Below are 23,787 nucleotides of genomic sequence, written 5' to 3'. Positions count from 1 at the left end.
TAGTTTTGAATATATACTTCACTATGTCATGAAGTATGGAATGGGAAGAAACTTAAGAGGGGAAACAGAAGTTAACATGGAAGTTATCCACTTTTTCTGAGACAAGAGCATTCCCTACCAGTCCTAATTACCTGGAAAAATCTACAGACCAGGAAACATCAGGATGACTGACAATAGACTGTGAGAAGCAACGGCTTGAAAGGAGAACCAACTATTCAGAAGCAGTAACTGACCATGAGTCCAGATTGATCATCTGTGGCAACTGGCCAATGTGACCATCATCTACAGAAGAATTAGTATCCTAGGATGCATTTGGTTGGGGGAAAACAAAAGCAGAAGAGTAATCAAGCTGGCTTAAGTGAAATGGGTATTTATTATAATAATAATCAAGAATACCACATAAAACCCCAAAAGGTAAGAAACAGCAAGACCTGCTAAGGGGCTAGAATCAGGAACTAGAAATCCTTGAAAATCCAAGGCAAACACTCTCTTCCCTCTGAATTTCTCTCTTGCTTTCTCGGGGTTCATTTGGTCTCTGTATTATTGGTTTTTTCCCAAATATCTTGTGGTAAACTGAATGATGGCCCCAAAAGATATCCAGACCTAATCCCTGACCCTGTGACTCTAAGTAACATATAAAGTTTATATGGCAAAGGGATTTTGCGGATGCAATTACAGATCCTGCGATAGGGAGATTATCCTGGATTACCCAGGTGGTTCTATTGTATTTACAAGTGTCACATGAGCGAGGTAGAGGCAGATTTTACCACACAAAAGAAGGTAATGTGATCTTGGAAGCAGAGATTTGAAGGTGCTATGCTGCTGGCTTTGAAGTTGGAGGAAGGGGCCATAAGCCAAGGACTGCACATCTCAAAGCTGGAAAAAGCAAAGAAATGGATTCTCTCTGCCCTAGAGCTCTTGGCATGGCCCAGCCAACACCCAGGTTTAGGCCCAGTAAAACTGACTTTGGATTTCTGTCTTCCAGAGCTATAATAGAATACATTAGTGTTATTTTAAGCCACCAAGCTTGTGGTAAATTCCTACAGCATCACAGCAAACTAGTACATACCTGATTCATGTTTCTCTGTCGGCAGACTCTTTCCACTTCTCTCTGCACATGGAAGGTAATGGTTGCTTCAGTCATTCACAGATATATGTATATTTCAATCATAGATATATATATACAAGTATATATATTGGATACATTTAAATATTTGAGATATACATTATTTATATCAACATTTATTTTAAATTATCAGAGTTCTAAATCCAAATTCCTGGAAAGAGGATCTGATTGATCTGATTGGAGAGAGCTGTCTTCCCTGATTCACTTATTTGTAAGAGGAAGGGTTTGGCAAGAGGTAAACTGCCCTCTGTCAACACAGCCACTGAGCAGGTGCTGTGGGGACAGGCATCTAAAAAGAGAGCTTAGGAACATGGAGAAGACAAGAGGCATCTCAAAGATCAAAATAGGTCATTACCAGTGTGGTCATTGACCGTCTAGCTATGTAGACAAAGATGAAGACCTTAAGAACTGGCAGGGAACCCATCATGGTAGAGATGTAGGTAGAGAAAGTACCATCTTCAGAATGGATTCAGAATATTATAAAAGAACATTGTCCAAAAAAAAAAAGAACGTTGTCCGTCAAAAGATAGAGCAGTGGGCAAATGTTTAAAGGTCAAAAAAATGTAGAACAGGGAATTCCCTGGCGGTTCAGTGGTTAGGACTCCACGCATTCATCACCAGAAATGAAGCATTCACATAACTTTCTGCTCTGTATTCATAATCAGACATTAATTAAGATGGGATTTTGAAAGTTTGTGTCCTATCGAGGCCATAACAAAATAAGCAGCTAAAAAAATACAGATTTATTATCTTACTGTTCTGTAGGTCAGGAGTCCAATACAGGTCTCACCAGGCTGCAGACTGCATTCATTTCGAGGGGCTCTAGGGGACAATCCATTGCCTTCTCATTTGGGCTGTTGACAGAATTCATTTCCTTGAAGTTTAGGACCAAGGCCCTGTTACGTTGCTGGCTATCAGCCAAGGGCCAGTCCCAGTTTCTAGAAGGTGCTGCAGTGCTTGGCTCATGGCCCCCCTTCCTCCACCATCAAAGCCAACAACAGGGGGGCAAGTCTCTCATGTTTCACATCTCTCCTCCTCCTTCTGCCATCCCCTCTCTGACTCAGATGGAAAAAGTTCTTCCTTTTTAAGGACTCATTTGATTGGACTGAGCCCACCCAGAGAATCCACAATAATGCCACCAACTCAAGGTCCACATCCTGAATTACTTCTATAAAGTGCCTTTTGCAAGTAAAGTAGCATAGAGCTGACCCTCTGCACCCTCGTGTTCCACATCCACTGATTCAACCAACTATCAATCAAAAATACTTGGAAAAATTAAATTCCAGAAACTTCCAAAAGGCAAAATAAATTTGCTATGAGCTGGCAACTATTTACATAGCATTTACATTGGTTTTATAAGTAACCTAGAGATGATATAAAGTTTCAAAAGGATGTGCACAGGTTTATAGGCAAATACTACGTCATTTTATGAGGGACCTGGACCCAATTCCCCTTGAATACCAAGGGAGAAGTGTATTCACAGGTTCAGGGGATTAGGACAAGGCTATCTTTAGGTGCCATTATTCCGTTTACCAATGTTAAATTGCTAGTGTTAAAGGTGCAAGAATGTAAAAGTAAAAAACCAAACACGGTATGTTTTTTTAAAGCCAATACTAAATCCTAAACTCTCTGTCTTTCATCACTTGCAACCAGAAGAATTTACAAGACTCTTATGAAAGATTAGTGAAAAGCAGCAAAATATCTGGCAAATTCATATTTTAATAGTTATGTTTGTTTTTATTTAAATCATTGTTAGGTAAAATTTTATAAATTCATGTTGACCAATATTTGAGAGAAACTTTATCTGTAAATTTTTGATCACCTTCTAATTGATTCATCTTTTATGCTTTTGAAAAAAATTACATGGAAAATAGCAATTTCAGGTAATGCTATTTTAACTGAGACATTAAATCAGAAAACCAAGAGTAAATACATGTAAGAGATACCTGAATGAAACTTGGGAACCATTTCTTGTAATTCTGCTTGTATCCTAATTCACTGGTAAATCCATTATCGTGATTTAATCTGAATTGTTATTAAAACAGAATGATTTTGCAACAAAAAAATCATTGTTAGGTGAAGATAAATGTAGTCGGCACTTTGTGCTGTTTTAACTTCTTAATGAATTCCCATGTTACTCAAAAGTCCCATTCTGAGATCATTAATTCAGGAAAGAAAGTCCTCAACAAATAAGGTAATTTAAACATGATTCAGGTATCCAAGTAGGGCTGGCCCCGGGTTGGACCAGCCTTGAAACTGAAAAGTACAAAAAGACTTCATAAACTCTTAAAAATGGTATAAATATACTGCTGTTTGTTGATCATTATTATGATGATGACCAACATTGTTATAATAGCAGATAATGATGTTTGTTTAATCAATGTAATGATATATTGATTCTGATTAGTTCAGTTAATTGGAAAATGGGAGCTACTTGTCCCAAATTTGAGGACAGCTAGAGAATTCTTCACTCTTCCTATTCTCACCTATGACCAGATGTTTCAAGCTATTGTTTTTCATATCAGAGATGGAAGGGGGAATATACCAAAATAACTTGTAGACATTTTAAACAATATCTACTTATTAGATATATTATATCCTCCAAATATGGTTGAAGGGCATCCAACCAGAGAGCCACTGTTTTATGTAATGAGTTCATTGACGCTTCTACTTACCAGCTAATTCTCACATATTCCTTCCTCCCAACTCAGTTGTAACAGATTATTCAGTAAGAATAACCATGATCATACGTCCCATTACATGACAAGGATTCTAAGGGCTACAGTAAAATGTGCCAAATAATTTATTTGGAGTTTGTCAAGAGCTTAACACAGTTACTCCATCAGTCTTCTCGTGCCCTTGGAATGGGATTTACGCTATTGGCTCCCAGATCCTCAGGCCTTGAGACTTGGACTGGAATCACACCACCAACTTTCCTGTGTCTCCGGCTTGCAGATGGCAGAATGTGAGACTTAGCCTCCATAATCACATGAGCCAGTTCTTCATAACATATATATATATGTGTGCATATATATATGAATTAGAAAATGGAACTTGAGGAAGGTCTTCTGAAAAAAACTATAGGAATATTCTTCAATGGCCACATCCCTTCTCTTGCATGGCAGAAAATATGTGACAATTATTGTGTTGATACATATTTTAAATTTTTTAAAGTCATATAGGGCTGTCTTTCCAATAAGCAGCCTGAAAAAATATCACTGTGGGGGTGAAGTTAACCTCACAAATGTAAGGCTCTGATTAGACATCCATCAAGAGAAGACTGCCTAGATCCCGGTTAATGAAAAACGGCGTGAAAAGGGTGACGATAGATGGAATGTCTACCAAAATTTTGCATTAAGTGATCCCAATGCTCTACCAACTCCTCAAACTTGTAAAAGGACCACAGTGGATTCACTCAGTTTATGTTAGCTTTGGTAAGTTTCTGAATGGGGAAAAATAGATAATTCCTTCAGCACTAGTGCCGATTAAAATGGTGAAAGGCAAAAGAGGGGTTATGAATCTGAGTGACAGGAGGACCGAGGTCTCTTGGCACAAAACCCAGCAGAAGACTGGAGCCAATTTGCATCGGCATAAGTGAAACAGCCTGGTGAAGAAGGTTTGCTGGGATTGTGGACACTGGTATACAATGTACTTCCGTATATTAACGTAACAATGAAAAGTTAAAGGATAATGAAGTAGAGGGATATGGTGATATTGTAAAAATCAGGATTTAAAGTAGGAATTTTTGCTGTAGTTTTCAATTAATCTTTATTATAAGACATGAAAGTAGTAATAGGCACCCTGAGAATCCTCAGCATTCCGGTCATAATCCTCTTTGTCTCCATTATGTCCTAGCAACCCAATTTACTCTTGGGAATTGGGGTCAATACTCCAGCCAGTAGTAAACCTTTATTTTACCCAAGTGCTCAGTTGCATAAGGAGTTCAGAATGGCCAGGTGGCAGTTCAGTCTTCCAATTCAGTGGAACCACTGCTGTGTCTCATGGTAGAAACATTCTCTCCTTGGGGTCTAAAACCTCCTAACCAGCAGAGCTCAGAGTTTTCAAGATGAGAAACAAAAATTCTGTGAGTGTGTTATTAGAAGTAAAGTGAGATCATCACTACCACTTCTACCCCTTGATTACCAGCCCCTTGTATTCTGGATTTGGGGGAGACAGTATCACACAATAGTTGGTTCAAAGACTATGTTAAGCTTTTCAAGACAGAATCTTAAGCTTTCAGGTTGTTGTCTCCCAACAAGTGCTGTAACTGATCTGTCAATAACCTGTACACTCTTCAGCTGGACCAGCCATTTCTAGGCGATAGGATATGAGGTGATACCAGTTAAGTACATGGCCATGAGTCTATTGCTACACTTTTTTTTTTTTTTTTTTTTTTTGCTGTAAGTGAAGTGTTGTGCTCCCCAGTCTTGTTTGCTCTTGTTTCCTCTTCATCCCACTGGTGAAGTAGTGAGTCCTGCTCTAGAGTTCTGGGGATGGCTGAACACAAGACACTCGATACTGGATGGATAAGATGGACGATACGTTATTAATCACGTATGTTCACAGCCCAGGGAGGAGAACACAGCATGCCCTGTAGGACCACACAGGGGTTGCATTCAGAAGCAGAGTGAACAACTGCTCAGCTGGCAGAGAACTGAAGCTGGTTAGGCTGACGACTGGGTGGGATCCAGGTGGTCTGGCTGTTATGGGAACTAGCCAGGTGGGAGACTCTCCTGCTATGGGGGAGCATATCTGGCAAAAGCGGGGGGGCTCACAGTTAGGCCTTCGGGGCCCTGTGAGGCTCAAAGATGTTAAGACAGAACAAAATTTTAGGACTTATGATATGTCTCCCCAGTGGTACTTGAGGTATATTTTAAAATAATGCCCGGAGGCTCTTGCTTTTATTTCAGCTCCATTTTAGAGGTGTTCATTCCACTGCAACGACTTATTCTCAGTATCTCTCTCCCTGTCTCTTTGTCTCTCTCACTCTCTCTCTCTCCTTCTCCCTCTCCATCTCGTTTCCTTTCTCTCTTTGTAGAAATATATATACTTGTAGAAATACATATTTTTTATATTTTCACACGGAAAAAAATATTTTTTAATATTTTAGGCAGAAAGGTTGATAAGGAGAAAATGGGGTCATCCATCTGCTGGTGGCTGGATGAGGCCATGGAGTAAATGTACAGAAACAAAGAACTGTAGAATTGGGAGATAATAGTCCAAGATTGGTATCTTGGAGTTTGGGATTTCAGAGATTGAGTAATTCAGTGTAATGGCAAAATCCAGTTATAAAAATGGAGGAATGCAGGCGATAATCATTGATAGATTAAGACATTCAAATTTTAGCATCTTTTATAACTCTATTTATATAGATAATAAAGTTTCCCATAGTGATTGAAATTCTTAGGATGAAGTAGGAGACCATGAACCACTGAAAAAGTCTTTATTAAATGTATCTCCAGCAATTTTCATGTTTTCAAATTCAGTAAAAACTCCCCCGTCATTATCTTAATGTTATGCTCTACGGCAGTTGTTTACTTCTTTCTTGAAACTCAGCTGGGCACTAAATGACGTAACCAAGGAAAACGAACAAGATTGTGTAATATAAGCCTTGGAGAATTTTTATCCAAAACCAAAAGAGTGCAATTTGGGAACAAAATAACACCATCCTCAACAGCAAATAAGAATGAGCCTGTCCCTCCAGCCATGCATCCCTCACCCTTGGGGACAGGGAAAGGAGGAGGTGCATGCTCACTTGAAAGAGACTCAGTGGAATCAGCGTCCTCAAGTAAAAGTCAGATTTATGTTAAGATGAAAGGTACAGCGTTTCTAGTTCGGAGGAGAATTTTTTTTAATTCTTATTTTAAAAATATGTACGTATTAGAGAATGAAGTTAAAGTTTATAGCAAGCTTGTGACTGTGAGAGACAAGTCAGGAGGATGGAATAACCGTTGAACTGGGCTGAGTTCAGTATAAGGGCTTATGTTTCTGAACAAGGACAGGACAGGGATGAGAAACATAATGGAATTTACTATGGCTATATTTTCACCTGGAAGTGTTTTGTTAAATCTATGCTGGTACAGACAGAGGTACTACGTGTTATCTGAAACTCTAGAATATTCATTGTTGGAGAATATTTCCTATTGTATCAATAACTTAAGTGGGATGAAAAGTTTTCTGTTTTTAACTTCTTTGTTGATTTTTTTAAGTATTCTTTTTCCTTTAAATGGATAAAGCAGGGCTTCCCTGGTGGCGCAGTGGTTGAGAGTCCGCCTGCCGATGCAGGGGACATGGGTTCGTGCCCCGGTCTGGGAAGATCCCACATGCCGCGGAGCGGCTGGGCCCGTGAGCCATGGCCGCTGAGCCTGCGCGTCCGGAGCCTGTGCTCTGCAACGGGAGAGGCCACAGCAGTGAGAGGCCTGCCTAACGCAAAAAAAAAAAAAAAAAAGGATAAAACAAAATACCTGAGGAAATCCCCCAAGGAGCCCCTAACAGGTCTATTACACCTTCTAAAACTTTGTAATTGTGATTAGGTAGTTCAAAACCAACATTCTTTTATAACAATATTAATTAACTTCGTTTGACCCATATTCCCAAGAGCTGTTCCCCTCTAAATCTCTAAGGCAAATAAGCCTATGCAAAAAATATAGTTCATCCACTGAGGAAAGAATCATAAAAAAAAGGAAGCTTTATAGAGAAATGGAAAGGGATAACTTTTTTCTTTTTTAATTCAAGTCATCTTTAATCTGGTGATGTAGAGCATTCAAGACCATTTGGTAAAGCTCCAATGGAAAGATTAATATTCTAGTAACCATGAAGGTGGAATGAAATACCAAAAACTGTACTGAGCACCCTTCACTGGCCATCCCTTGATGAGGATGCTCGAATGATTCTGCCTCAGACACGTCTAGATGAGTTAACTGTATGAAATTCTATATCTAAAATAGCCGAGTTACTAAATACTTAATTAACCAAAGAGACAAAACATAGCCTTCTTGCATGGGGAAAAATACTTGAGAATTGAGAATCCATGTTTTTTTCTCGGATGAATTTCTTAAGTGGAGTTCGAGATGATCTACTCTAATACAGCTTTGACTGATTTAGTCCTGCAACGTTGTCAAGCCACTTAACACAACTCCCACATTCTCTATCTGCAGAAACAGACTGGAATTTGAGCTGTGCTGAAATCACTGGGATGTTGTGGGACAAAGAGGATTTCCAGATCATAGAGGTGTTTGACGGCTGTTGGGGTGGAAAAGGTCAGTATTTGGTCCCTAAGGGAAGTGCATGAATGTGTATTTGGAAGTTACAAAGACAGAGTTTTCCACTCCAAATAAGAGCTTTTTATTTAGCCAGTGCAAAAGCAGGATAGTCATTTCCCAATCACTGGAGTCATCCAAGCAATGGCTGGGTGGGTATGTGGCGAGAATACTAATCAGAAGGACTCACATTAGGGTGAGATGGTTCAGTGACCTAGTAAGGTTTATTTTATCTTTGAGAGGTATTTCTATGAGCTAGAAATAGCAATAGAAATGGCCAAAAATTTTTTTCAATGTACAATGCTTAGAATTAATTCATGCACACAGAATAATCAAAGTTTGAGCCTCTTACTGTGTCTGCACGTTAAAAACATGTTAGAATTTTAAACCATCTGTTCAGCTGCCAAGATGTAAGTATACACTTTCACATATGTTTTGTTTACTAATATATCACTTTCGTTAAATTTATTTCTCTGTGTATAGTCTCTCTGATCTGTCAATATACTTAGTGGGGTCAGATGTCAACCTGGGGGCATTCAGATTAAGTACGCATTAAAAATATCCCTCAGTTACAAATTAAACTTTTCATAATTTATTGATATTTACTCAGATAAGAAACAAGTAGCTCTAAGTGTTCATCTTCTTTAAGTCCATCCCAGTCTTTTCTGAATGGAACCATATTTTTTTTAACAAGAATCTATTAAATATTGTCACACACATGATTTAATTTAAACCTCACAGCAGCTCATTTTGAATGTTATAATTACCCTCATTTCTCAGATGGAGAAACTATGACTCGGTTGAAGACTTTAATATAATGAAGATGAAAGCTATATAAACTGGGACTGGAACTCAGTTTTTCTAACTTCTCACATTAGTTAATACTTGAATCTTAACGTGTGAAATATCATTTGCCAGTTGAATGACCTCGTGGAAATAGTGATATAAAATACACACAAAAATGGCATCAGAAAGCCTCTCACAGAAAGTTCATATGAGATTTCATCTGCTATTACATTTGTATACATAGTCATGAGCAGCCATTTCTGTGGAGTCATTTACAGAATCATCTGGGAGGCTGTTCACTAGAATAAAAGAAGTTAGAATATTTGAGGTGGGGAAGAATGTTGGAAAAGTAACTGGTAGCAGGACTCCAAGACAATGAATGGACCTTTTAAAGGTGTAATCCAACATTCTAATTTTTCAGACAAGAAAATTGAAGTTCAGAACATAAAAGGAGACTTTAAGAAAAGCACATCAGCTTAGTCTTGTGAAAGCCATCAGCTACCCAGCTTTAGGTATGATGTGGAGCTATTTATTACCTCAGAAAAAGAACCCATGAAAGCAATCTGTAAGTGATTTTGCATTATCAGAGGCTCTAGTAGGGCAAAACCTTTCTTGTATTTTTATATTATGATAGAAATAGTGAGAACAAATATGCTATTGGAAATAAGAGTATTCTAAGGAATAGTAAGCTGCACAAAGACATATGTGCAAGAATATTTATTTGAGCATTATCTGTATAAGCAAGAAATGTTGATCATCTAAATTACCAACACTAAGCAACTGGCTGAATACATCACAGTCCCATCCATAGAACTGAACTATATGACCCTTCATAATGATTGTGTAAAGGAAACTCTGGGAGGTGTTAGGTGTGTCTGTGAGCGTGATTGTGATGATGATCTCCTGGGTATTTGCATACGTCCAGACTCATCAAATGGTACACATTAAAGATGTGCAGTTCTTTGTATATCGACTATACCTCGAAAAGTTGTTTTTAAGAAATGATTGTGTAGATTTCTAGTTATTGATGTGGAAAGATGATTATTATAAAAAAGAAAGAAAAAGCTGGTTACAAAATAATATGTTAGTAATTTATTCTAGGTACATATGTATGTAATTAGTACTTTGAAACAGCCTGGAAATACATACACCAAACTGTTGTCCTGTATCTCTAACTAGTTTAACTACACATTATAAATTTTTTCCATTTGCATTTTCTAATTTTTTGCACTGAAAAATGTGTTTTTGTAATAGGAAAAACTTCAAATAAAAAGTGAAATAAGAAGGCAAACTTTTTATCTTGAAGGGGTCAGAGAGGAGGTGGGAGAAGGGAAATGAGGGGATTAGCTGTAACTTATTTATTAAGGAGCTAAGTAAAATCTAGACAGAGAAAGCACTGAGGTCAGAGTTCAAGAATGGGTAGTTTTAACCTGAAATGGGGAAATCTATGCAAAAGAACCATTTCTCAGATAGTAGGCGAAAGTACAACTTGGGTGATGTTGATGTACAGTTTTGGTTTTTTTTTTTGCGGTACGCGGGCCTCTCACTGTTGTGGCCTCTCCCGTTGCGGAGCACAGGCTCCAGACGCGCGGGCTCAGCGGCCATGGCTCACGGGCCTAGCCGCTCTGCGGTATGTGGGGTCTTCCCGGACCGGGGCACGAACCCATGTCCCCTGCATCGGCAGGCGGACTCTCAACCACTGCGCCACCAGGGAAGCCCCGATGTACAGTTTTATGATTTCAACTGATCAAGTAAATAAAGTAAGCTGAATTACCTCTACTTTACCTTTCTGTGTGTAATTTGTGAATTTTATTACATAGTATAATGTCCTCTTAAATAATCAGCCAGATATACAATGTACATATTACGTACTTCATGGAACATGCAGGAAGTAGGATTTGGACACAGGACCTAACCTGATAACAAGATACTCATGATTTCCTTTTGATGTATCATCTAAAGTGATTAATAGGAACCATGAGCCGTTGTTCCTTTTCGACATTCCTGGTCTATTTCCATAGATCTTTGCCTGCTAGGAAAAGACTTTAAAAATTGGGAGACTCTGGTGATCAGCAAATATTGGAAAAAAGAAATCAACCTTTACCTCTTACTAATGGCAGGTCACCAATGTCAACCGCCACAGTGAAAGAAAACTTGTTATAGAAAAGGCTAGAAAGTATTTAAAAGGGTTTCCCTCTCAGTGACTGTAAACTTCAGAATGATAGACGTTCTAGATAAAGTATGAGTCAGTACTGTAGCACATATTTAGCTAGGAAAGTAAAGCTGGACAGGTTGAAAAGAGCAGAAATTGCATTTTATTTATTTTATTTTTTAAAAATAAATAAATTTATTTATTTATTTTTGTCTGTGTTGGGTCTTCATTGATGCGCACAGGCTTTCTCTAGTTGTGACGAGTGGCGGCTACTCTTCGTTGTGGTGCTCGGGCTTCTCATTGCGGTGGCTTCTCTTGTTGTGGAGCAAAGGCTGTAGGTTTGCGGGCTTCAGTAGTTGTGGCATGCGGGCTCTGTAGTTGTGGCTCACGGGTTCTAGAGCACAGGCTCAGTAGTTGTGGAGCAAGGAGTTAGTCACTCGGCAGCATGTGGGATCTTCCCGGGCCATGGCTCAAACCCAGGTCCCCACGTTGGCAGGCAGATTCCCAACCACTGTGTCACCAGGGAAGTCCCAGAAATTGCATTTTAATGAGGAGAAATCTTAGAGGTTTTTTTTGATCCAGTCTTATCTCTTAATTTTATAGAAAAATGTGTGTCTAAATAGTATTTTGACTTTCCCAAGTTTGCACCATAATGACTTTCAGATCAAGGAATATATCCCTCGAGTCATTTCCCAATATAAGACACTCTCCACAATACATTTTCAACAGATATTTATAAAACTACCTTCTAGGGAATTGCCTGGAGGTCCAGTGGTTAGGACTCCGCGCTTCCACTGCCAGGTGCCCAGGTTCAGTATGTGGTCTGGGAACTAAGATTCCACAAGCCACATAGCATGGCCAAAAACAAACAAACAAAAAACAAAACAACAACAACAACAAAAAACTACCTTCCAGGCTGATTTCCTTTTTCTTGTTTCTTCAGGGAGACCTATTGTTGACATGTAACAATGGCCGTGGGGAATTGCCTCACAGTGACTGAGTTCACCCTGACTGCCTTCCCAGCCCTCCTGGAGCTTCGAATATCCCTCTTTGTGGCTCTCTTGTTGGCTTACACACTAACAGCAATGGAAAACATTATCATCATCTCCCTAATATGGACTGATAATCGCCTACAAACCCCAATGTACTTTTTCCTCAGTAATTTGTCCTTTCTGGATATTTTGTACACCACTGTCGTTACCCCAAAGTTGCTAGCCTGCCTCCTAGGAGAGAAGAAAAACATGTCCTTTGCTGGCTGCATTACCCAAACATATTTCTCCTTCTTTCTGGGAACCGTGGAGTTTATCCTCTTGACAGTGATGTCCTTTGACTGCTACGGGGCCATCTGTAACCCACTGCACTACACCATCATCATGAACAGCAGGGCTTGCCTCCTGATGATTCTGGGCTGTTGGTTGGGAGCCTTCCTACCCGTGTTGGTACCAACCATAGTAGTGACAAGGCTACTCTACTGTAGCAAAGAAATTAATCATTTTTCCGTGACATTGCCCCTCTTCTACAGGTGGCCTGTATAGATACTCGTCTCACTGAGAAGGTAAACTTTCTCCTATCTGCCCTTGTCATCCTGAGTTCCCTGGCATTCACTACTGGATCCTACGTCTACATCATTTCTACCATCCTGCACATCCCCTCAGCCCAAGGCCGTCCAAAAGCTTTTTCCACCTGTGCTTCCCACATCACCATCGTTTCCATTGCTTATGGGAGCAACATCTTTGTGTATGTGAGACTCAGTCAGAGCCACTCCCTGGATTTTGACAAGGTAGCCACTGTCCTCATTACCGTAGTGACCCCTCTTCTGAACCCTTTTATTTATAGCTTGAGGAATGAAAAAGTGAAAGAAGTGTTGAGAGAGGCAATGAGCGGAATCATGTCCCTGGTACTAAGGAAAACCTGCCATGAACACTGAGTGTCTCATACAGTGTTTATCTTCAGCACATTCATTCTGCATAAGTACAGTGCCATGCTGGCATGGCAGAAACCTGAGACTATGTCTGCAGGATGAGCAATGCCCACACCGAGCAGAAAGAAAATTCTGCTTATATCTGGAAAAAATTTAATCCATGTACCTTCTGGTATATTCATAGCTTAAGATCATGAAAAGTTACCTGACTGGGATTCAGAGGTCTTCAAATCTAGTCTTGGCTAACTTAGTTTATTTTCCAGGTGACTTTGACCATGTCAGAACTGATCTGAGCCTCAATGTCTCTAATCTACCAATGAAATAATAAAGTATCACTACTTGTAGTAAGACATGTTGAGTTAGAGAATGTTAACTTCATGTTAGGCACTCTTGAATATTTCAGGAGACCCGGTTCTCACCTCTATTAACCAGATCAGATAAATACGAAGTGAGGAGTGAGGGAAAAAGAGGTGAGACTCAGGATGATATCAAGCCTCTGGTTATAAACCTAAGTGAGAAGTGGAGATAGTCAATGCGATAAGGAACATAAGAAGGGAGGTGAGTGGTGGACCTATTGAATTGGAAGTTCCTGTAGGACATGCAGTTGTAAGTTGTCAGTTGGGTTATTATTTGAAGCTGAGGAAAGAGATATGACCTAGAACTATAGGAAATCATCAAATATATTAATGATAATTAAAGCCATAGAAGTGGCTGAGATAACCAGGAGGATAAAAAATTAGATTAAGGATGGGTGACCAATGAGAAGAAAACTAAGAGTATGAGATCATGAAATAGGATGAAAAACAAGGGGGAAAATAATACAAGTAGCATGATAAAGAATTAAAAGTATCTGTTGCATTTAGTAGCAGCAGATCATGAATAACTCTGGTAAAAGTTTGATAGAATTTAGGGATAAAAGCCAAAATATGTTGTAGATATTAAGAAACAGATGCAGCATAGAAGTAATGGAGAATTTAAATACAGACAAGGCTTTCCAGAAGGCTGGCTGAGAAGCTAAGCAGTATTATAATATGAAGGAAACGTGGGTTAGAAAAGGTTATTTTCTAATAGGAAGTGTGTTTCCTTATTTAAAATACTGATTGGAGGAGGACAGTAGTGGAGGAGAGAGCAGGAAATGACCCATGTGATGGGTTACCTGAGATGGTCAAAGGTGATGACAGCAAGAACATTAGAGGAAAGATTGTTGTTGGCAGAAACTTGTAAAAATACTGATAAGTAGTAATGAATGAATCCAGAACCATGCCAGGTAACAACAAGGTGAAAATTGTCACAGTGCCTTTGGATGAATGGCCCAAAGTGAACCTAAAGAAGATACTTAGCCCCTAACTTCAGGTAGAAAATGACCAAAGAAAAGTATAACTTTAATAATGTGTGCAGATTGAGTAAATGAACTAAGTCCATCAGTGAGTAGTTTAATTTGTTAATGTACACAGGCCAAAGGAAATTATTCATTTATTCATCCATTCACCAAATATTGCTTGAGTGCCTACAATGTACCAGTAAACAGAACAGACAAAATCTCTGCCCCCAGTGGGTTTAAAATTATAGTAGGGAGAGACATGCAGTAAGTAAAATATAGACGGAAATCATATAAAAGGTTACATGGTGACAAATTTATGGAGAAATAGAAAGTAGGGAAAGGGAATAAGGAGTTTGGGGGATGGAGTTTCCATTTTAAATGAGGTGGTTAAGAAAGCCTTCTCTGAGAAGTTGACTTTTGAATAAGGATTTGAAGATGAGAGTGTGAGCCATGTGGAGGATATCTGGGAAAAGATGGTTACGTCAAAGTAGAACAAAGACCCCAAGGTGTGGTTAAGAGTGAGGGAAGCAAGCCCTCGTGCTGCAGCAATCAGCCATGGAGAGCACAGGTCATCTGAGAACCTCTGCTGCCAGATTCCAAGGACCAGTGTGAGCACCGAAACGGGGAACCTGATTCATCTGCACACTGCACTAGAACTGAGACAGGCTGGGACCTCAGACCTGAGACCCTTTGCTGCGATGCTTGCACCTGGACTAACATCTCCTCTTCTCCTAGAGCAACAAAATACAAAGAAGCTGTAAGGGACTAAAAAATAACTGAGTGCACATGCAGTTGGGGCAAATTTTGGACAACAAGATACAAAAAGGCCAAAAAAGAAAACCCAGCTGCCACTCTGAAGAGCCGGGAGCAGACAGGGAGCAGAAGCAGGGTGTCCAGAGCAAAAGCAGGATACTGCACATGCCCCCTGCACTTAACACCACCTAAGAGGTGGGCAGAACACCTAAGCCACCCCTCTGGCCCGACCCCTGGACCCACCCCTACCCTCACCCCATATAAGGAGCAAGCTCACCACCCCCCCACTCCAGGGAGCGAGCAAGGGAACCTGTTACTTGTTCTCACTCCCTCCTGCTGCAGCAGGATCCCCAGTAAAGCCTTGCCTGAATTTCTTGTCTGGCCTCTTATCAGTTTCTATTGATGGGGGAAGGCCAAGAACCCTTGTCGGTATCAGAACTAAAAACCAAAACATTGGACTATACCAAGCCCATATTGCTGAGGAATTGGTACTTAAACACAGCCACATATCAGCAGTAAATATTGACTTCCTGTAAGAGATATACATGATTTACCCATAGTATTTTGATTTCTTTCAATGAATTCCTTTCCTTTATTTATTTAATTTATTTTTTGGCTGTGTCGTGTCTTTGTTGGGGAACGTGGGCTTCTCTCTAGTTGTGGCGTGCGGGTTTTCTCCCTCTAGTTGTGGTGTGCGGGTGGGCTCCAGAGCACATGGACTCTGTAGTTTGAGGCACATGGGCTCTCTCGTTGAGGCGCGTGAGCTCTGTAATTGTGGCACGCGGGATCTTAGTTCCCTGACCAGGGTTCAAACCCGCATCCCTGGCATGGGAGGGTGGATTCTTTACCACTGGACCACCAGGGAAGACCCCAATGAATTTCTTAAGTTTGAAGTTAAAGACTAATTTATATTCATTGCAGCACTATCTACAATAGCCAGGACATGGAAGCCACCTAAATGTCCATTAACAGAGGAATGTATAAAGAAGAGGTCGTACATATATACAATGCAATATTACTTAGGCATAAAAAATAACAGTGCCATTTGCAGCAACATGGAAGTCATCCTGAGCGAAGTAAGTCACACACAGAAAGACAGATATCATATGATACCATTTATATGTGGAATCTAAAAAAAGGGGTTACAAATGAACTAATTTACAAAACAGAAGTAGAGTCACAGATGTAGAAAACAAACTCATGGTTACCAGGGGATAAGGGGCAGGGAGGGATAAATTGGGAGATTGGGATTGACATATACACATTACTATATATGAAATAGATAACTAATAAGAACCTCCTGTATAGCACAGGGAATCCTACTCAGTGCTCTGTAATGGCCTATATGGGAAAAGAATCTAAAAAGAGAGTGGATATATGTATAACTGATGCACTTTGCTGTACAGCAGAAACTAACACAACATTGTAAATCAACTATACTCCAATAAAATTTTTTTTAAAACTGTATTTTTTTTGAAAAGAAATATCTGAAATAGGGACAAACCAAATAATTCAGTTGCTTAGTACACTGATTCTCATAATCTGGCATAAATAAAATTCCTGGGCACATCCCAGGCCTGCTGTATCTGAAACACCAGGGGTGAAGCCCACCAATCTGTGTTCTAACAAGGTTTCCAGATGCTATGAAAGCAAGCAAACACTAGAGAACCATGGGCTTATGGAGAGCCAGGCAGGTAATCAGTTATTGAGACACATATATCATTTCTGTTGCTCACAAAAAGCCTTGATTAAGTATCGCCAGGAAACTTGCCTTACATTGTACTTTCTGATTTTTTAAATCATATAACACACAGTATTATTAATATGATCATCATTATGAAAATGAACCTTATTCTTATCATAGGTACTTATTGTTTGTGATCTCTGGCTTTTTCCGGTTCTTGAAAATAAAAAGCTTTAGTTTATATGGTTTAATTACCATTGTGTACATGAAGATCATTTTTCTTCATAACTCATTGTTCGGTAAGGTATTTATTCATAAAAAATGTGTTGAGTACACTTAATCAGTATGGCACAGGCTCTGAATTTATATCTTCATTCCGACGTTTACTGCCAGTATGATGGTGGGAAAGATACTTAATCTCTCCGTACCTCAGTTGCCTTATCTATAAAATGAATTCTCATAGTAATTTCTAAACTTTAGGGTTATTGTATGATAAACTTAAAAGCACTATATCAGTGCATCACTGAATAAGTATTAGCTGTCCTTTTTAGGACCCTGTGTAAAATTCTATGGGAGGTTCTGAAGTTACAAAGATAAACAGGACATGAACTCTACCCCTAAGTAATTCATATTTTAATTTGATTTTTTTAATGATATATAAGAAAATACTGTGAATGATACATTCTAAAACTAAAGGAATTAATACTCTTGATTTTGACCATGATGGGGTAGCAGAGATTTTATTTAACCTTTTGACTTAAGCTACTAGAAAATGACAAAAGTACATAAAGTGACAGTTTTCAGACATTGGACAACAAGCAGTGCAGAATTGTAATCATTGAGAGAAGGGAGACAAAGTGAGCTTTACAATTGCCTGAACTTGCAGGCTGAATGCTATTTCTAGGCTGCAGCACAGGGAGGGAGCATTCAAACAGAGGCTGGCAGTGTCTCTGAATTGAGCAGAGATCAGAGTTCAGGGAGACCAGGTGACTTGCGTTTCCAGGGAAGAGGACCAGAGATGGGAGAGCTGCATAGAAAGATAACTCTGGAGATATGCAAAGGGGTCCCCTTAAGATTTTGTCTGAATATAGATCTAAGCACACTGAAAAAAATTTTTACCTGAAGGTGTGAATGAATCCACAAGAAATCAGAAAGCCAAATAATTCTCAGTGATCTCATAGGGATGGAAACAGTTTTTGTTCCCACCAGCCAGACTGGAAAGACCTTTTAATAAATGTGGCATTATTAAGAGTAATATAGGGCTTCCCTGGTGGCGCAGTGGTTGAGAGTCCGCCTGCTGATGCAGGGGACGCGGGTTCGTGCCCCGGTCCGGGAGGATCCCACGTGCCGCGGAGCGGCTGGGCCCGTGAGCCATGGCCGCTGAGCCTGCGCGTCCGGAGCCTGTGCTCCGCAACGGGAGAGGCCACGACAGTGAGAGGCCCGCAAAAAATAAAAAAAAAAAAAAAAGAGTAATGTAAGAGTAAGGGGGATAAATTATCGTTATTGCAAAAGCAAGCTAGCTTTTTCTTAAAAACCATTTTAAAATAATACTTGAAAGTATCAACCTGGTCCACAAGTAACTTAAGTGCCTCGGGGAACAAAGTCTGTCACACCCTAAAAGAATACAACCAACTCCATGACACTGGAAAATACACAACATCCAGCAGTCAAACAAAATTTTCAAGGCATACAAAGAGGCAGGATATTGTTATACATAACCAGGGGGGAATTCATGAAAGGAAATATCCAGGGCAGTGTGCACATGCTTGTCCACACAAAGCATGAGACAAAGAAAAATAAGAAATATTACAATTTTTGGAAATGGGATGTTCAAGAATGCCTTCAAAGTTTGAAAGTGGTTACCATGTATTAGAAATATTTTCTGGATACTGTCATATTTATAAATGTAACCCCTAATGTTTTAGTATAATCAATTGTCAGGGAGGAAGAGATTTTCCTGTGCCCTTCTAGGTTCTTCTGGCTGGTCTAAGAAACAAATTGACATGAAACAGATTAATAGGAGAAAATCAAACAAAATTTTAATAACATATATACATGGGAGACACCCAGGAAAACTGAGTAACTTGCCAAAAGGCCAAAGCCCTCACATTAAAAACCATCTTCAGCTAAAGACAAAAGAGGATGTTGAGGGTAGTGGTTTGGGACTTCAAAGGAGAGGAAAGTAATTCACATAGATGTGGAAAAACAAATGTTTGCTGAGCCTGGCAGAGATAATGGGACCCAGAGTGGACTCTGATCCCTGCCAAGTTTCCCATCACACCTAGCCTATATTGTTTGCAGATATCTCTTGTGGTAGCTCGATTCTGGGAACAGGCCCTTTGTCTAAATTCTTTGGGCAGCTAAGGGGGAGGTAAAAAGAAACATTTCTTAAGTCTTCTATTTCTTAACATCATCAGTCTAAAATAATCCTCATGCCAAAGAGACACATTTTGGGGTGGCAGATTTTGCTCCCCTACACAATTAAATAGAGGAAAATAAAAGAGATTTGATTATAAATTCATCTTAGTGGCAAACTGAAAATCCGTTCTCTTAATCTAGTGACTTACCGGGCTTAGCCTTACTGCTAGAAATTTTATGCTCTGCCTTTTGAATACCTAATCCCTTTTTTTGTTTGTTTCCTTGCTTGTTTTCATAGTTAAATACTGTAAGGAAGTCCTTGATCCTCTTGGGTTAAATTTGAAAGTTAAGTTTTGTTAGTAACACACTCCAACCACAAGGGGGAGTGCAAGAAACACACATGCCACCCTCCCTTTCACTTTTACCCTCCCCTCCAGTCACAGGAGGAATAATTTAACAAGTTCACTGTATTGCACAATATAGGGGTCACTGCTCACACTGTAGTCTATCATATTTCAAATTCAAGACCTATCAGGGCCTAGGTGTTCTGGTGCTTTGGATTTGATAAGTGAACGAGTTAAAATTTTTGAGTTTAAGAATCCTAGGATTCCTGTCTATATATGGCTGGTGCAGTTAAGAGAAGCCTGTGGTCTCCTACCACTGAAGACAGTGTCCTTCACCAACTATAATTCCCACATTAAGACATTACTGGTATAAGGAAAAGGGGCAGGAAGTTCTTATTGCCGGCCTGGGGCTCTAGGTTTTAGGCACAAATGATCCTTCTTTCCCTGGGGAGTTTCCCTTGGATTTTTTTCCATGTTTCTTCTTTTCTTAATCTTTAAATGCTTTTTTCTTTAATTTAATTTTATTTTTTTATACAGCAGGTTCTTATTAGTCATCCATTTTATACACATCAGTGTATACACGTCAATCCCAATCTCCCAATTCATCCCACCACCACCACTCCCGCCACTTCCCGCCCTTGGTGTCCATACGTTTGTTCTCTACATCTGTGTCTCTATTTCTGCCCTGCATACTGGTTCATCTGTACCATTTTCTAGTTCCACATATATGCATTAATATACGCTATTTGTTTTTCTCTTTCTGACTTACTTCACTCTGTATGACAGTCTCTAGATCCATCCACGTCTCTACAAATGACCCAATTTCATTCCTTTTTATGGCTGAGTAATATTCCATTGTATATATGTACCACATCTTCTTTATCCATTTGTCTGTCGATGGGCATTTAGGATGCTTCCATGACCTGGCTATTGTAAACAGTGCTGCAATGAACATTGGGGTGCATGTGTCTTTTTGAATTATGGTGTCCTTGGGGTATACGCCCAGTAGTGGGATTGCTGGGTCATATGGTAATTCTATTTTTAGTTTTTTGTTTGTTTTTTTTGTGTTTTTTTTTTTGCGGTACACGGGCCTCTCACTGTTGTGGCCTCTCCTGTTGTGGAGCACAGGCTCCAGACGCGCAGGCTCAGCAGCCATGGCTCACGGGCCCAGCCACTCCGTGGCATGTGGGATCTTTCTGGACTGGGGCACGAACCCATGTCCCCTGCATCGGCAGGTGGACTCTCAACCACTGCGCCACCAGGGAAGCCCTATTTTTAGTTTTTTAAGGAACCTCCATACTGTTCTCCATAGTGGCTGTATCAATTTACATTCTCACCAACAGTGCAAGGGGGTTCCCTTTTCTCCACACCCTCTCCAGCATTTGTTGCTTGTAGGTTTTCTGATGATACCCATTCTAACTGGTGTGAGGTGATACCTCATTGTAGTTTTGATTTGCATTTCTCCAACAATTAGTGATGTTGAGCAGCTTTTCATGTGCCTCTTGGCCATCTGTATGTCTTCCATGGAGAAATGTCTATTTAGGTCTTCTGCCCATTTTTGGATTGGGTTGTTTGTTTTTTTAATATTGAGCTGCATGAGCTGTTTATATATTTTAGAGATTAATCCTTTGTCTGTTGATTCGTTTCCAAATATTTTCTCCCATTCTCAGGGTTGTCTTTTCGTCTTGTTTGTGGTTTCCTTTGCTGTGCAAAAGCTTTTAAGTTTCATTAGGTCCCATTTGTTTATTTTTGTTTTTATTTCCATTACTCTAGGAGATGGATCTGCAAATATCTTGCTGTGATTTATGTCATAGAGTGTTCTTCCTATGTTTTCCTCCAAGAGTTTTATAGTGCCCAGTTTTACATTTAGGCCTCTAATCCATTATGAGTTTATTTTTGTGTATGGTGTAGGGAGTGTTCTAATTTCATTCTTTTACATGTAGCTGTCCAATTTTCCCAGCACCACTTATTGAAGAGACTGTCTTTTCTCCATTGTATATCCTTGCCTCCTTTGTCATAGATTAGTTGACCATAGGTGCATGGGTTTACCTCTGGGCTTTCTATCCTTTTCCATTGATCTCTATTTCTGTTTTTGTGCCAGTACCATATTGTCTTGATTACTGTAGCTTTGTAGTATAGTCTGAAGTCAGGGAGTCTGATTCCTCCAGCTCCATTTTTTTCCCTCAAGACTGCTTTGGCTATTCGGGGTCTCTTCTGTCTCCATACAAATTTGAAGATTTTCTGTTCTAGTTCTGTAAAAAATGCAATTGGTAATTTGAAAGGGATTGCATTGAATCTGTAGCTTGCTTTGGGTAGTATAGTCAACCACTGTGCCACCAGGGAAGGCCTCCCTTCTATGCTTCTTTATGCCGTCAGAGTGGTAAGATATCAAGGATCACTATTAGAGTGTGAACTTAAGGTTCACACTTTAAAATAAGTTGGTTGTGTTTTCTATGCTATCAGTCTTTGTCCAAATGTACAATGGTGATTCTCAATGTCAGGGAGGGGAAAATTTCCCCCTCCACCCCTGTCGAGTTCTTATGGCTGCACTAATAATAAAGCTACTTTTAGTCAGGAATCTTCCTCCTCTAATAGGCAAGAGCAGCCTTGGCATGCCTCACATCATCCAGCTCAACCCATCAAAGAAATACAATGAGATTGGCTTCCAGAGCCAGTAACAAAGAGCTTTCCTTTTCTTGCCTGTATCCTCTAGAGACTTATGGGAGAGGCTACAGCTGCTGAAGACAGCTGGTCACAAAATTGAGAATTGGGAATCATGGGTCCCAGCCATCTCTCTTTCTATTGATTTCCAACTTAGACACAAATATTAAAATTCTGACGGAAGTGTATTGAGCAAACATGAGTAATTAATGTTTTTATTGTTTACAGATTGTGTCCTGAACAAAAAGAATTTAGTGAGGAAGACTTTAGACTTTAGTTTAAAATAGGTGGCATTTGAAAATTTTAATAACTCACATAGCAATTTATTCCCAACTTCCAATCTAGAAGTGTCCTGGTTTTGGAACAGAATCTGAGTCACAGAATGGAAGACTGAAATTTCATTTAACAAAGCATGATTTTTAAGAAATTGAAAGACAGACATCTTGGGACTTCCCTGGTGGCCCGGGAAGACTGGGAGTTAAGACTCCAAGCTCCCAGTGCCAGGGACCCAGGTTCAGTCCCTGGTCAGGGTACTAGATCTCGCATGCTGCAACTAAAAAAAAAAAAGAGCCCACATGCCGCAACTAAAAGACCCTGCATGCCGCAACAAAGATCTCGCACACGGCAATGAGGATCCCGCGTGCCGCAACTAAGACCTGGTGCAGCCAAATAAATAAATATTAAAAAAAAAAAAGAAGAAGTCTTCTATATCAGATGTGACAAGGAGGTCATGCATGAGCCAATCCTATAATCTCCTAGAAGTATTCTCATTTCCATGAATATCATTAAGGTGTAGGTTATATAAACTTGGAATTTGGTCCTGGGTCATAAGGCATGTTGATAGGAAGTCTAACTGTGCTCTCTGTTCTTCATGCATGAGAACATACTGCAACTAAACAATGCCAAAAAAGGTGCTGGCAGAAGAAACACACAGCTGTCTCCTACATATGAACCAAAACTGGGATTGACAGAAATAAGAGCAGCTGACAGGAACAGCTGAGGCTGGTGACAAACTGATGCAGATTAAAGAAGTAAAAACCTGACCAGAGATTAACTCTGGGAAACCTGAAAATGACAAACTACATTGTGGTTTAGAAATAATCCTTGAATAAAAGTCAGTTATCCTGGGTTCCAACCATGGTTCAGCCACAAAGTAGATCAGTAGCTTCATGCAAGTCACTAAATTTCTATTTTTCTCAGTTGCCTCAATTATAAAATAAGTTGGTTGTGTTTTCTGTGCTGTCAGTCTTTGTCCAAATGTACAATGGTGATTCTCAATGTCAGGGAGGGGAAAATTTCCCCCTCCACCCCTGTCGAGTTCTTATGGCTGCACTAATAATAAAATTGGCAAAGGACAGAGTAACAGGAGAAAGAGAAACAAGTTTAATCCATGTACACAGAGGTCTCATAAATACAGGACCT

General features: G+C 39.7%; 2 protein-coding genes across 2 annotated transcripts in view; both read left to right on the top strand.

Annotated features, from left to right (window-relative positions):
• The window catches only part of LOC307190453 (uncharacterized protein), a gene marked incomplete at its 5' end in the record, with an annotated part of 52,464 nt that extends 39,079 nt beyond the window's left edge, over window positions 1-13,385 (top strand). Inside the window, 2 exon segments of the mRNA XM_079929609.1 lie at window positions 12,288-12,820; window positions 12,823-13,385. Of these exon segments, the coding sequence (XP_079785735.1) occupies window positions 12,288-12,820; window positions 12,823-13,250 (961 nt within the window). The 3' untranslated portion in view covers window positions 13,251-13,385.
• Window positions 1-23,787, top strand: part of ZNF202 (zinc finger protein 202) — an 82,393-nt gene that overhangs the window by 3,858 nt on the left and 54,748 nt on the right. The window contains exon 2 of the mRNA XM_079928125.1: window positions 8,284-8,385. The gene's annotated coding sequence lies outside the window, so the exon portion shown is untranslated. The remainder of the gene's footprint in view (window positions 1-8,283; window positions 8,386-23,787) is intronic.

Source organism: Stenella coeruleoalba, assembly GCF_951394435.1.
Source record: "Stenella coeruleoalba genome assembly, chromosome: 8".
Lineage (NCBI taxonomy): Eukaryota > Metazoa > Chordata > Mammalia > Artiodactyla > Delphinidae > Stenella > Stenella coeruleoalba.
The sequence above is the reverse complement of the archived record's forward strand: the minus strand, read 5'-3'. Positions and strand labels throughout refer to the sequence as shown.